The 14,788-nt window shown below is 40.3% G+C and overlaps 1 protein-coding gene across 8 annotated transcripts in view; it reads right to left on the bottom strand.

Moving 5' to 3' along the window:
• Positions 1-14,788, bottom strand: part of MPDZ (multiple PDZ domain crumbs cell polarity complex component) — a 3,829,210-nt gene that overhangs the window by 2,258,029 nt on the left and 1,556,393 nt on the right. For 7 of the 8 annotated variants that reach the window (XM_044061234.1, XM_044061239.1, XM_044061240.1 and 4 more), the window contains exon 19: positions 12,818-12,937. The exons of the other annotated variant lie outside the window; for it this stretch is intronic. In XM_044061234.1, coding sequence (XP_043917169.1) covers positions 12,818-12,937 — 120 coding nt within the window. The remainder of the gene's footprint in view (positions 1-12,817; positions 12,938-14,788) is intronic. 8 annotated transcript variants of the gene reach the window in all.

The raw sequence follows: 14,788 nt of genomic DNA, 5'->3' as shown, positions 1-14,788 counted from the left end.
AGGAAGTACTGGAAACAGGTATCCCTGGTGTAGTGGCCTTAAACAGCATTTTTGAAGGAATATTTAAATGCTTGAAGGAGGAAAATAACACTGTTGCAAACCACGTATAACTGGTTCAAACAGACACTGTAAGTCCCTTCTACAGGAAGCAAAGATGAACCCATTATTCTGCTTTACTTATAAAATTATGGACGTCTCATCTTTAAATAAAACCTGTGTTGTTAGTGCACATTAAAGACATGCGGGTCATATTGCTTTTTTCTTTTTTTTTAATTTCTGAACTATTAAAAATGCAATCATATATCAAACAGTCAATTTCAAGAACAAATACATGTCCTCAAGCATTAGTTTAAAAAAGAGAGAGAAACTAACAGCCAATTGTATTTTCATATTTTGTCTTTGCATTGTGATCTGTAGGTCCCACCTGAATCCCAGTAGCTATATATCTGGATGCAGAGTTGTCTTAAGACCTGTTAAAACAGTGACTAACTGATCCATTTTCACACACATCAACAAAAACTTGAAGGGATATTATCATCATCATCAGACCCCTTTTTTCCCATTTTTTTACATGGGGTCGGGGTTCTGTGTTGACTGTCGTCAACTCTCTCGATTCGGTGCTACACTCCTACCATCTTCAACACTCATGCCCGACACTCGCAGATCTTCTTTCACACAATCCATCCACCTCTTTGGACGTACTTCCTTCCTCTTACCTTCTTCCCATCTGTCCCAAATCTTCCTCACCAGATTGTCTTCTGCTTTTCTACACATGTGCCCAAGCCACTGTAATTTGTTCTCTTTGATCTTTCCTGCAATTAGTGCTACACTGGCTTCTGCTCTTATGTCCTCATTTCTTTGTCTGTCACACAGTGTGCATCCTAACACCTTTCTCAGGCACTTAATTTCCATCACCTCTAACTTCTTCAACCGTTTTGCCTTTACTGCCCAGGTTTCTGTACCATACACTAGTACTGGTTGCACCACCGTCTTGTACACCTTACTTTTCAGCTTCTTTGGCATTCTTCTGTCATAGACTACACCTGATACTCTATGCCAGTTGGCTGCAGCCCCTCTGATTCTAGTTTTGACCTCTTCATTCAGACCACCCTTCTCCTCAACTACCCCTCCCAGATACTTGAAGATGTTTACCTGTTCCACTATCTTCCCTTCTATCTCTATTCTCAGCTTCTGATTTCCCCAATTTGCTGCCATGACCACCATCTTATCTGTGCTTAGTTTCATCCCGTGTGCCTTCAGATTTGCATTCCATTCTCCTATCCCTTGCTGAAGTTCTAGCTCAGTCTGCCTGTACTGCCACATCGTCTGCATACAGCAGCTTTGTTGATCTGTCCCCTCCAACCTGTTTGCTAATGTAGTCCATCACCAGTATGAACAGCAGTGGGCTCAGAGGTGAACCCTGATGTACATCCACTCCCAATAGGAACCCCTTTGTGAGGTCGAACACTGTTCATACTTGAGTCATTGGGTACTTGTACATAGCCTGTACTAACTCTACCAATGTTTCTGGGACTTCAAACCACCGCGGTAATGCCCAGATTAGCTTTCTTCGGACCTCGTCATATGCTTTCTCCAAGTCTAGGAATGCCCAGTTGGACTCTCTCCTCCTCTCTAGCTTCTTCTCAACTATCTGCCTCACTGCAAACATCGGGTCAATTGTGCTGCATCCTGATCTGAATCCAAACTGCTCATCTCCCATCTTACATTCTACTACTCTGCATATCCATTTATCAATCACGCTCTCCAGAACTTTCATGCAATGTGATAGGCGTTGATGCCTCTGTACTGCCCACAGTTGCAGATGTCCCCTTTGTTCTTGTACACTGGCATGAGTATGCTTATTTTCCAGTCATCTGGGATACGCCTTTCTCTCTACACTGCTATTAGTACCCCCGGGAGCCATTTCTCCCCAATCTCACTCAACATCTTTATCATATCTGCTGTGACCTCATCTGAGCCTGCTACTTTACCACACTTCATCTTCCTTAGTGCTGTTCGTACTTCTTCTAGGGTGGGTTTCTCATTGTAGGCTGTTTCTGGGGCAGTACAGCTTCTGTGGGATTTTCTTCATTCAGAAACTGCTGGAAATACACCTTCCATCTGCCTTTGATGTCCTCTGGACTGGTGAGCAGGCTGTTGCTGGCATCCCTTATGAAGGGTATCTGACTATCTTCTTTATCTTTCTTTCTTTGCCTTGCAACCTGATATAGTTTCTTTGTGCGTTTTACAGAGTCACTTTCCAGAAGTTGGTGCACTGCCTCTGATGTCCTATTCTTTGCTACTGCAACTTCGTTTTTAGTTTCTTTGTTAGCCAACCAGTAGTCCTTCCTAGCCTTGTCAGTCTTTTCCATCTCCACTTCTTCCTGCACTCCTCCTTTCTTTTGATGACTTCCTGGACTTCTGCATTCCACCACCAGCTTTCCTTATGTACCTTATTTCCATACCTGGCATGGCCACATATCTTTTCTGTAGTCCTAACACATGCTGTTTTTAGGTGTGCCACTCTTCTTCAACTCCATCTATTTCCTCCTCTTCTTGGGGTGCTAGAGCCCCGAGTAATTCCTTATACTGTTGTACTTTCTCTCCTGTCAACTTCCAGGTCTTCAGCCTGGTCCCTGTTGACCTTAGAGCCTTCTCTGACCACTGCTTGCAGCTGATTGTGGCAACTAGTGGTTTATGCTGTGGGCCGACTGTTTCACTGGGGATGACTTTGCAATCATGGATTCTACCCTGGTGCCTTTTCCTTACTAGGAGGAATTCTACCTGAGTTGCATGTTAACTACTCTTGTATGTGATCTTGTGACTGTCTCTCTTTCTGAAGCATCTGTTGGCTACTATCAAGCCATTTGCCAGACAGAAGTCTAGAATGGCTTCTCCTTCTTCATTCATGTTGCCCCACCCATGTGGGCCCAGGCAGTCCTCATAGACTGTTCTGTCTATCCCAATATGTGCATTCAAGTCACCCATTATCAACATCAATTCATGTTGTCCTGCTTTATCTAGTAGGTCCTGCAACTGCTGTCTGAATGCACTCTTTTTCCTCGCTATCACAACCCTGCTGTGGGACATAGGCTGAGATTATGAATACTGCCCTACCATTACACTGCAGTCTGACTGCCATGAGTCTGTCTTTATTTCTGATGATATCTGTTACTGCCTTCTGAAGCCTCTCTCTCACCACAATTCCTGCACCATTTATAGCCTGCTCTCCACTTGAGTAGTAGATTCTAGATCCCAAGCCAAGTGGCTTTGCTGCACTGCCCTTCCATCTCATCTCTTGGATACACAGGATGTCCAGCCTCCTCCGTATCATCATGTCATCCACTTCCAAGCTGCGTCCCGTCAGTAAACATACATTAAGCGTAGCAATTCTCGGTTCATGTTTGGCATGTTGTTTGGTTTTACGTCCAGCTTTCACTCAACAGAGCTATCCCAGGTAACCCAGGCTAGCCAACTAGGCACCAGCCAGCCAGTAGCTTATTGACCCAGGGCTGCTGGGCTTTATGGCGGGCACACACTGGCCAATAGGGGCACATATACCCCTCCCAACGTTAGCACGGGTCCCTGACATGGGTCAGACTAGGCCGGGTCCTCAACCTACTTATCACCAGTAACTACTCATGCCCAAGGGATAGCCCCACATAAACTAAGTTTTCCTGCATTCTTTTCTTCACTGGGGACCCATCCAAATGTATGCAAATGTAATGAGAAATGATGCATCCCATTTAGGACATAGAAACATATCTAGGAAGAAAAAAAAACTATCTGCTCAAATAAATGATCCCAGCTCCATAACATTCCCAAATAAGCCTGGCTTTTCCACCTCTCTCCGTTACTATAAACAGGATTCTCCTAAATATACATATCTAAAATTGTTTTAAGATAATTTGTACACTACCTCCTTATTAAAATGCTGGCACTCAAAATACTGAGTGTCAACAAGCCAAAAAAGAAGACCGAAAACACAGGAGGAGAGTGAATTTTGAAAATCGCTCTTCTCCTTTAAACTTCTTTTTGCAGCCCCCTCAAACCTATGCATACCAACTCCGAGATCACCATACCACAGAGAAAAGGGAATATTCCAAGACATGGCATCTCGGACTTGGTATATGTAACTCCAGTCTTTCGGCCATTCAGTCTCCATATTTCAGGACTCGCTCTGGTCTGCCCCAACATTTGAAATGATTAACTTAGACACCTATCGGGGTAATACTGTAAAATCAAACAATCTATTAAGCATCAATGGCAAACATCTCTCCACATACAAGTAGATTATTTTAACACTATGCAGCAGTGCTTACATTTAAAACTTATTGTATACCTCAATGAAATGTCATTAGTTAAATTACTGACATTACCAATTATTTTGATTACAGGCATATTTATAATTCTAAAACATATAAAGACCAATTTGAAGGATGCCAAGTTCTGTCCTGATGTGAAGAATCCTCTGATCAGGGGAAAAGAAAGAACTCTCAAGTTTATTAACCCCACCCCCACCACCAGTAACAAAACGAGTGACCAAAACAGGGATGTTACCACAAAGACTCTTGACAGATCTCACTGAAGTCAATTACAAGGACAAGGAAATTTACAAAGTTCTTCCACTTTTTAAGTTTACACCAACATGGCTAGGACATTAACAGACTTTCTGGATGCAAAGGACAGACCAAATTGTAATATCTTGCACAGAAAGTGAAGCCTGCCCAAACTGACCCAAATGTATCTTTGTTGGGACTCCAGGCACTGAAGTGCTAAATAATGTCAGTCCTGTGCAGGACAACATCAAACTGCCCTCTGCAGCACAGGCATGACTCTCTGCAGCACTACCATCTGGAATTTCATACAGCAGATGGGATCCGAATAGAGAGATGATAAATCAGCAAACAAAGGAGAACAGTATTTCTGGAACCGAATTCATCCTCAAGACTACTTTCATAAGGTGGAATCCGTTTCTCACAAAATCTTACCAAGATGACAATGATATATAGACTGCATTTTATATAGTATATATTCATGGACAGTGGCAGGTTAAAAATAAAAAAGATAGCTGAGTGCTCGAGACCCAAGATAAAAAAGTGCCCAATCCTGCTAGGTACACTAGTGCTAGGACTGGAAAAAATGACAGTGTAGAATCCTCAAGACACAGAAACATTCCTACAATAGGGCTGGGGGGGGGGGGGGTGGCCCCTAGGCATGGAAAATGTAGTAGTAGTCCACAAAAATCACAAAACGTGACAGATCAGAAAAGAGACATAAAGACAATAGTATGGACTATTGAGGCTAGGAACTGTTACTATTATTCAAGAAGCCCAGAATTTCCAGACAGAAGACGTACAAAAATATTAAAATAGAAATTAGAGGAAAGAAAAACACTTGCACAAAAAAAATTGTCAGAAACTTCAAAGAAAAAGTTGTGTTCATTAATACAGATTTATGAAAAACATTATATAGACCAAGAAACCTTGGGCCGTTTGGAAAAGAAGGGACTGAGGAAGTTCGAAAATATAAAGAACAAAATCTAGAGACTTTTGAAAGCTATAAAAAAGAAATATAGACATGTAAAAGAAAGACAGATTTGACATGGATACCTGTTTGGTATCTACTTCTCTGAAGTCCAGGCCAACACGAAGGGACTCTGGCTGACAAAGTTCGCAGAAGATTGCAAGTTGGGAGTTATTACTAACTCCCCAAGTGATGTTCACATCTTGATGAACGGCCTCACTGAGACCAAAGGCTGGTGTCAGAACCATGGCCTTAAGCTCAATGCCAAAAAATGTGTCATCATCCCCTTTGGAAAAAACCCGATTCCCATAAATTACCACACTGATGGTAGTCCACTGAATACAGAAGACGTTATAAAAGATCTGGGAACACAGGTTGACAGCAACCTCTCTTTGGATCATCACAATGCCACTGTGGTCAGAAAGTCCTTCTATGTGGCACATCTCACTACTAAGGATTTTGCATCCAGGAAGAAAGAGGTCATTGTCTCCTTCTACTCTTCCCTCATTAGGCTTATCATTGAGTACAATGCCCCAATTTGGCATGTACCTCATGAGACACCTGCAACAACTGGAGAGGCCGCAAAAGTACCTCACAAAGATGATCCTAGGCCTTTGTCCTATTATGGACAGACTAAACAAAAACTCCAACTATTATCTGTCTCATATCACCTACTTAGAGTCGATCTCTGCTCGACTTACAAAGCCATGTCTGACCCAGCTCTGTTAGAAATGCTACATTTAAAGAAATCCTAATCCCTCTGCACCACATGCTCCAGAGACCTAAACCTCATTACCACAATTAACAGAACATGCTGGAGGGACAGATTCATAACCCAGAGACTGCTCATGCTAGGGAATAGACTTCCCATACATGTCAAGCAGAGCACCTCGCTGACCCTCTTCAACAGAAATCTTAATGAGCGGATGGGAAACAGAAAATTCACCCCGGGAATAAGTTTGGGTGGTACTATGCCAGGGAAATCCTATGGCTAGGCTTGTAAAAGCCCCAGGGCCATTAGCCTAGTACACACCTATGAACCTATATTTATGCAAAGAAGAAAGCCAAATTAATCAATTAAAAAAGCAGCCCCAAACATATTCAAAGAGAAATACAAGCAAAGGCATCCAGATATGGCAGATTTTACAATACAAAAAATAAGATCACAAAGAGGGAATGCAGAACAGAAGATTAGTAAAGTAAAAAAATAGAAACTGAAGTTAATGGAATACCTTCAGAGTGAAGGATTTAGTGTGGAATGTCTAACACAGGTTATATCACAGCATGATGGAACAACGAGTCCCCCAAGTAAGGAGAAACAGGAGGATCAGGAGACATCTGAAGAAGAAATATCGACATGAGAGAAAAAAAAAGAGATTTAATATGGTGCGATATTTATGCAAAGGAGAAAGCAAAACTAATCAATACAAAAACAGCAGCACCAAAGATATTTAAAGAGAAATACAGGCAAAGGCATCTGGATATAGAAAATTTTACAATTCAAAAAATAAGAAAACAAACAGGAAAAGAAGAAAAGAGGATTAGTAATGGAGCAATTAAAGAAATAGAAACTGAGATTAAGGATTACCTGTAAAGTGAAGGATTTAGTGTAGAAAATCTAATTCTGATAGCATCACAGCAGGATAGAGCAATGGATCCTCAAATTAAGGAGAAACCAGTGCAGCAGGAAACATCTGATCAGTTGCCATATGAAGATGCTCTGTAGCTTTCCACAGGGAACCAGTATAAAATTTTCAGTTGGAGTTGCACAGCAATGGAAGGAACAGGAAACTGTGGCAACTCAGACAAAGTCAGTATTGTGGCATGATAGGCCAGTGAATTCCCATATGAAAGAGCAATGGATGACACAGGATGAAAATGAAGATAATCTGGCACAGGAAGATCCTCTGGAACCTTCTGTAGCATTTCTGCAAGAAACAGAGAGCAAAGAATGTGTCCTCAGTTTAGAAGAAAATTATCTAAGAGAAGAGTTGCTTGATTTAACAGAGTTGACAGACATATTAAAATCAATGAAAGAAACAGACTGCAGAAAGTCAATAAAATCCAAAAAGTTAAAAGTTTGATAAAACAAATGAAAACAGTAATTAGGACTGTTCATAGAGATTCATGTGATATAACAGAATTAAATAGGATATATTATTGTGCAGCTAAATTAATATCAGATAAAGTCTTACCAAAAAAACACATGGCAGAAGGAAAGGGGAGAAATCAAAAGTATCAAATAGAGAAAACTATAAAGCTATTAAGACAAGAGGTGTCACTGTTAGAAGAGTACAGAAGAGGGAACAGCTCAACAAAAACACTCAAAGATAGATGTGATAAAAGCAATGTACAGTAACAGAACAGATCAGGATTTATCATGCACTATCACAAATAATCTAAAAATATCAGCACAGGCAGAAAAGCTTATACGCAGATAAATGTAAAGAAAAAGTACAAAATAAGCAATTTATTCATGATCCAAGAAACGCCCCACAGCAAGAGGTTCTCCAGTTCGATCCTCGGCTGGGGTGCCTTCTGTGCAGAGTCTGCATGTCCTCCCTGTGGTCGTGTGGGTTTCCTCCGGGTGCTCCGGTTTCCTCCCACATCTCAAAGACATGCTGTAGGTGGATTGGGCACTCTAAATTGGCCCTAGGTGTAAGTGTGTGCATGTGTGTGCCTTCTGTGGAAGGTTGGGTGCCGGGTTGGCAACTCGACACTGGAAAACACCACTGCCAATCATGAGTGGACAGGTGATCCACTGTGGCGGCCCCTAACCGGGAAAAGCTGAAAGAAGAAGATTCATGATCCAAGAAAGTTTGACAGAGAATCTGGAAACAAGGCAAAATTAATTGAAACACCACCAAAAAAATAAGAAATAAGATATATTTTGGAGAAATGTCTACGAAGATCCTGTGGAACATAAAGATGATAAATGGATAGAAGTAAAAGAAAGAATAAGAAGTTCAAATGTACAGGATATGAAATGGGATGAAGTAACGGTCAGAGAGATTGAAGCAAAGTTAAGAAAAGCTCTTAACTGGAAAGCTCCAGGCCCAGATGCAGTACCTAATCTCTGGCTAAAAAATATTAACATCTTTACATGAATATTTAGCCATGAGTAAGAACTATTTGTATGAGCACCCCGAACAGACACAGCCTTGTTGACAACAGGAAAAACAATGCTCCTACTTAAGAGCAAACCTGCAAGCTATCCCAAAAACTGTAAACCAATAATTTGCCTTTCGACACCTATAAATTATAGACTGGAATTGATGCCAACAGGGTTTATAGTCATTTAGATTAATTAAAACTCCATCATGGCAATACAACAAAAGTGTAATAAAAGAAAGTCATATGGAACAAAGGATCATTTGTTGTTAAATAAAGTCATAATGGGGAACTGTAAAAAGAGGAAGAATCTAAGTATGGCATGGACAGACTACAAAAAAAAGCATTTGATAGTATCCCGTATTCATGAATAAAAGGGTGCTAAAAATGTATAAGATACACCCTACTCTGAGCAATTACATTACAGTAACCATAAAACAGTGACAACTATTCTTCAGTTAAACCACGATAAAGGACAAATTATTATTCCAGGGAAAAAATCCAAATGGGGATATTCCAAGATGACTCTTTGTCACTGCTGCTTTTTTGTTTTGCCCTTAAACCATTAATTGCAAACAGCTACACATCTCGTTGCTGGTTGTGATACACTAACAATAGAAGGACTGTATACTGAAAGGCATAACAATGTGGCAAGACTGTTGTATTGGGCTAGTGCAAACATTACAATATTGAAGTGGCTGAAAAACACTGTAAATATAAATCACAAACCATTACAGAAAAAGATGAGGTTTATATTACATGGGATCACTCATTAGCAACAGTTCAAAAAACAGATGCGAGAAAACCAGATATAGTAGTCTATGAAAAGAAGACAAAAGTAGCATTCATCATTGAAACTGCTGTACCCAGTGATTACAGTGTCCTATGTACAGAGAGACACAATGTCATAAAATACCAGGATATGCAGGCAGAAACAAGGGCAGTGTGGAAGGAGGATACCCCGACAGTTCCAAGAGTAGGGTCTTATAAAAAAGAATCTACAATCGTATTTAGATATGTTACATATACGTGTAACTCCGTACGAACTGCAGAAAGAGTCATTACTGGGCACAATGCAGGTGCTGCAAAGAACACTTCTGGCTAACATCAAAGATTGAAACAATATTAATTTTTTGAACTTTAATCATACCTGACTTAGGAAGGGGGTCCATTCCCGCCATGGTATTAGAAACCCAACAGACTTGGAGAAATTGAAAGACAGATGTACTTACTTAAGATTAAGTCCAAGAAAGAACAGAAGTCTCCTGTTCCAACTAGAACAACAAAAGGTTTGAGCAGAACTGATTTCTTCATCTAAAGGAGAAAAAGGCTCTACTGCTCCTTTCTTGACTATATTTTCAGCTCATTCTAACAGCTCAGCAGAAAATGCCTGATTCATGTGCAGAGCTCGTTCATGGAACAGGAATTTGATTAATTGTAACACATGACTATTCATAACTGCATCTACAAACTACCAGTCCAAGGTGAAGGATCTTCAAGTCAGGGCAAAACTGTAGAGCTAGAATTCCATGTATGGTGCTCATGACAAAGTGCTGAGACAGTGCTTCCCATCTTGCTTGGTGATCCAATTGCCACAACACAAGAAAATAAAGACATTCTCTGCTTGGGATCCTTATTCATTCTATGGGAGAGGGAGTTCTTCTTCTTCTTGGAAAATTACAGTATCCTACATGAAATTTGGATGAATGTATTTACTCTTTTGGAGATAGCTGAACATGTTCTGGGAGGCCTTAATAAAGAGGATAACACCCCAAAGAAAAGCATCCAAAATGGTCTACTTGAGCTCATTCACAAAGGAGGACAATTTAAGCCATCCCATCATGTGCAGAGAACGTCAGAAGCCTGCTGCCTTAACCACAGCATTAACACAGTGAAAATTATAATAAACCACTTAACAGCCCAGAAGCAATGGCAAAGGTCTTTTCCAGAGTCTTCTAAATCTCAGACTAAGGGTGGCCTGACACCTCTTCAACAGGCTAATCCACTAGAGAGGACTGTAAACTAGATGGCTAAAACAGATAACTACATTATCTATGTCATAAGGTGGCAGAGTACAAAACCATATTACCTATCTTGAACAAATCTCCCTGGTCTCTTTATCAGTAGGCAAGGTCTACAAGATCTAGGGTGAACGTAAGAGACCACATAGGAGTCTGTCATGGCACGACTAGCAAGGATGTTGCTCCACAGTCACAAGAATGTAAGTGTCATACGAATTCTTAGATGCCTCCATGCTGCAAATATGGCATCTTTCAGAACATCTGCTATGGACAGTCATCCAAGGCACCTCATCCGTCTTAGCACAATACTGATTTCAGTACTTCAGGAGAGATGGCAGAATAGCTAAAGGCCAGACTACAGTGAACATTAAGATACTGAATGTCTCCCACAGAACTGGGCATCTAGTAAAGTGCTACAAAAACAGGTAAAGTTTCATTACCCTTATCCATTTCAGGGACAAAGTCATCATGTTCAAAATCTCCTTCCTATGTAACTATGGGAGAGAAAAATCCTCTATTAATCTTATCTACAGACATGGGCAGCCTAGGATCATTTGGCATGTAAAATAACAACTGTGAGACATGAAAATGCAGTATAACCAGCAAGACAGTATTAATTTTAGGGAGAATCCAGACTGCAGACAGTTCTTACCATAAGAAGCCTGGGTAGGTCCCAGTGTTGGTATCATACCTTTATTCCTAATGGCATGTTCCACCAGCCATTACATTGCATGCAATTTCTAATGAATGGGCCATTCCCATGAACGGCAGGACGCAGTGCTGGTATCATACTTTTATTCCTAATGTCATGTTCCACCAGCCATCAAATTGCATGCAATTTCTAATGAATGGGTCATTACCATGAACTCTACAGCAGCAGCAGGGGAACTGGAGGGAGTTTCCTCTTACCTAACTGTTGAGTTCTGCTTAGCATAAGGGAAATCAGCAAAGTAACTTACTCTGTCCTAAGTGCAACTACATAGTCTTAGCTGGGAACCTGATGGAGTCCCTTCCAGATGAGCTGCCAGCACGGTCATACTCTAAACATTAGAATGTGGCTGAGACTGTGTGCAGGCACCCCAAGACTCACCTTTTAAGGCAGCTGCCATGGAAACAACTTTTACACTCCTCTCATTGTTAGCCAAAGACAGGTGTACACTTACAAGTTACAGGTTAAGTACTAGGCTAACTGGCCTTGATGACCATTTTAAATCTAGCTAATCTTCCTTTTTGTGCCTCAAACTAAGCTAGTCCCTTTGGTTAGAGATTAGCCTTACCCATCCCATGGTCAATAATTATATATTACCCCTAATGAGAATAAATGGGTCATACCACAGATAATTTGAGGAGACACATACATGGCAGAAAGTATTTAGGAGCAGCCTCTGTCCATTAGTTGTACAAGGGGTAGTCATGGGGTACATTTTCTGCTTCCGATCCACATATCCAAGTTGTGCCTGAACTTGATGTCTTACTAGTAGAAAGGGAGTCCAAAACTCACAAGAAGCACCTTTCAGAAGGAAGCTTTCACCATGGTCAGCCTTAGATTCCTCTACCTTCTTCCACTGATCCAACTCTAATCCTAATACCAGCATTTGGTACCCTTCAACGCTGCCATCTTCAAAGAACTGATGAAGGCCTCAGGCTTCTCTCTTCCTCTCTTACAGATGGCCAGAATTAAGTTCCAATACTTGTGAAAATACCCCATTCCCAAGCAAGAGAGTCAGTGCCAATCCTAGCTAGTTTTATGACCACAGGAACACTTAAAAGCTTTTGACATTTCAGTCTCTGGACATGGGAACTGTCCTAAGATAAGCATTAGGATCAAGATCTGAACTGTCCAAGATGTAGACAGAACTGAATACTATAGCTCTTCTAGTCAAGAGTTTGAAATTGAGACATGTTGGATGGAGGCTAATATTGGAATAACAAAAAATGCAAACATATGCTAAGCACAGAACACCAGTAAAGGAAATACTACCAGATATCCACTGTAGCAGTACTCCAAAATCTGATTTTACTAGTTCTGACTTTTACTTGGACAGCAATGAAATGAATGCAAAGTCTTTTAGAAAAATGGCATGTTTTTCCTCAGTCAACGCACTATGATGGGAGCAAAAAAAAAAAAAATTGAAAATGTAAATAGTCTTGCAACTAACCAGTGCCAATTCAGCATGGAAGACTGCAGCATCAACTGGTTCCTCCTCACCATCAAACACTTGAGCAGTATGAAACATGGTGTCATCCTTAGCAGAAACATAGCCTTCCTCTAAAGAAAGCTGCAGAAAGAGGGAAGGCTTCAGTAAAGCACATGCAAAAACATGCAGTAAATGATGACAGAAGATTCAGAAATCATTTGTGATAGCTCATGCAAAACATTAGACTTCATAATTCTGAAACATTTTTATTCATCTTAACCTTTTTGGATTTAAACATTTTAAAGCTGCAAAACATGTTTACATATTAGAATGTATTTAGAGCAACGGCACCAAATGATTACATGCCATGAAATAATGAAGAAAGCAGTAAGAAAAGCAAACCCAGGCTTTTAAGTGGGTATTGATACTTTCTTGTTTTCATTCCTGTATTTAACCCTCTCTCTGTCACTGCTATTGGCTCTTGAAGCCCCATTAAACATGCCTTTATGCAAGGTCTGACATGAATAAGCAGGAATAATAAACAGAGGAGGAGAATCATCCAATCTGAGAACATTCAGATCTAAGTACAAGAACAATAAAAAGCTATACAATCTTCAAAGGGTTTTCAAATGGTAACTATGGTGCCCATAACAAGCACCTTGCAAAAGTCAATAAGACCAGATATTATGCCCTTCCCTCCAAGAACTAGTGATGAATTCTACAACACTGTAAACAAGTCAAGTCCATCTAAAAAAGAACTCAGAAGTTTAGTTTAAGCTAGAACTTGCCATCAGGATGGGTGACATTAACAAGGCCTTCTAGAACAACATCTGAAAAAATGCTGGGGTAAAAACAAGAATGTAGTACATGAAGACAAAACGGTATCACCAAAGCAAAGACAAAAGATACAGCTGACAAAACAGTACACATATTTGGAGCAAGTCCCCGGCTAAAAAGGGGATTCTCATTCTCTTTTCATGCCTGAAATGTGATCCCACCAAAAATTACATCTGAAATGATCATTCCTGCCCTCAGTGACCTTCAGAGGGTTGAATGCGATACCCGTAAACCTAATTTTTGCAATCAGAAATAAACTTTTGTACTCGCTTATGCTCTTTCTTAAACAGAGCATTAAAACTGGTTTTATTTCTGATATCTGGAAGCAGTCCACTGTAGTTCCAGTCAATCAGAAATAAGGCCCTTCTGCATACATCAAGAACTACAGATCAGCTTCATAAGCATATTTTTGCATGGCAATACACGGAATCAATTTATGTATTCAGTCATATATGTGAAAATTCTGGGTAGAAATCATGAAATATAGCGGTTATCTTTCCATATCAAGAGAGAGCCCTGCCATGGTGTTACAACACGAACATGTGTGGCACTATAATGGGTTGTCTCTTCAGCTGTGCTAAATTCTAATGAGGCATTCTGGTGGAGAGGAATTAGCTATGTGTCCTTTGAAACTGCTTGGAGTAAGCAAGTTATGCAGCCAAGTGATTTAGTTCTGTAAGTTAACCCAGATATTTATTCCATGCAGGTAGAGGCAAGTTCTGGGAGTTTAGTGTTGGGGTAAGAGTGTGTGTGTGTGTGTGTGTGTGTGTCTACCTGGGAGATTGCAGTAGGGGGATTAGAGAGGGAATAGGTTAAATATATAAAAAAAATATATATATGCATATACATATATATATATATATATATATATATATATATATATATATATATATATATATATATATATGCGTGTGTGTGTGTCTACGGGACTGAAAGTTGAGTGGGTTATCATTATCTCTACACACCCTTATATTAACAAACAAAACCCACTACACTACTACACTACACCACTAGGTCCAGGGGGGTACTAGACACAAAGGAAATATTTACATCATCGTGCCCTAACTGTTACTAAACATAACATGGGTCAAAAGGAACACCAGGGATCACATTGTCATCTCATGCGTTAATGGCACTTAGGGGGCAGAGGAACCA

This window comes from Protopterus annectens, chromosome 2.part0 (assembly GCF_019279795.1).
Source record: "Protopterus annectens isolate FY-2018-M chromosome 2.part0, PAN1.0, whole genome shotgun sequence".
NCBI lineage: Eukaryota > Metazoa > Chordata > Ceratodontiformes > Protopteridae > Protopterus > Protopterus annectens.
This window is presented reverse-complemented; position numbering and strand designations above follow the sequence as displayed.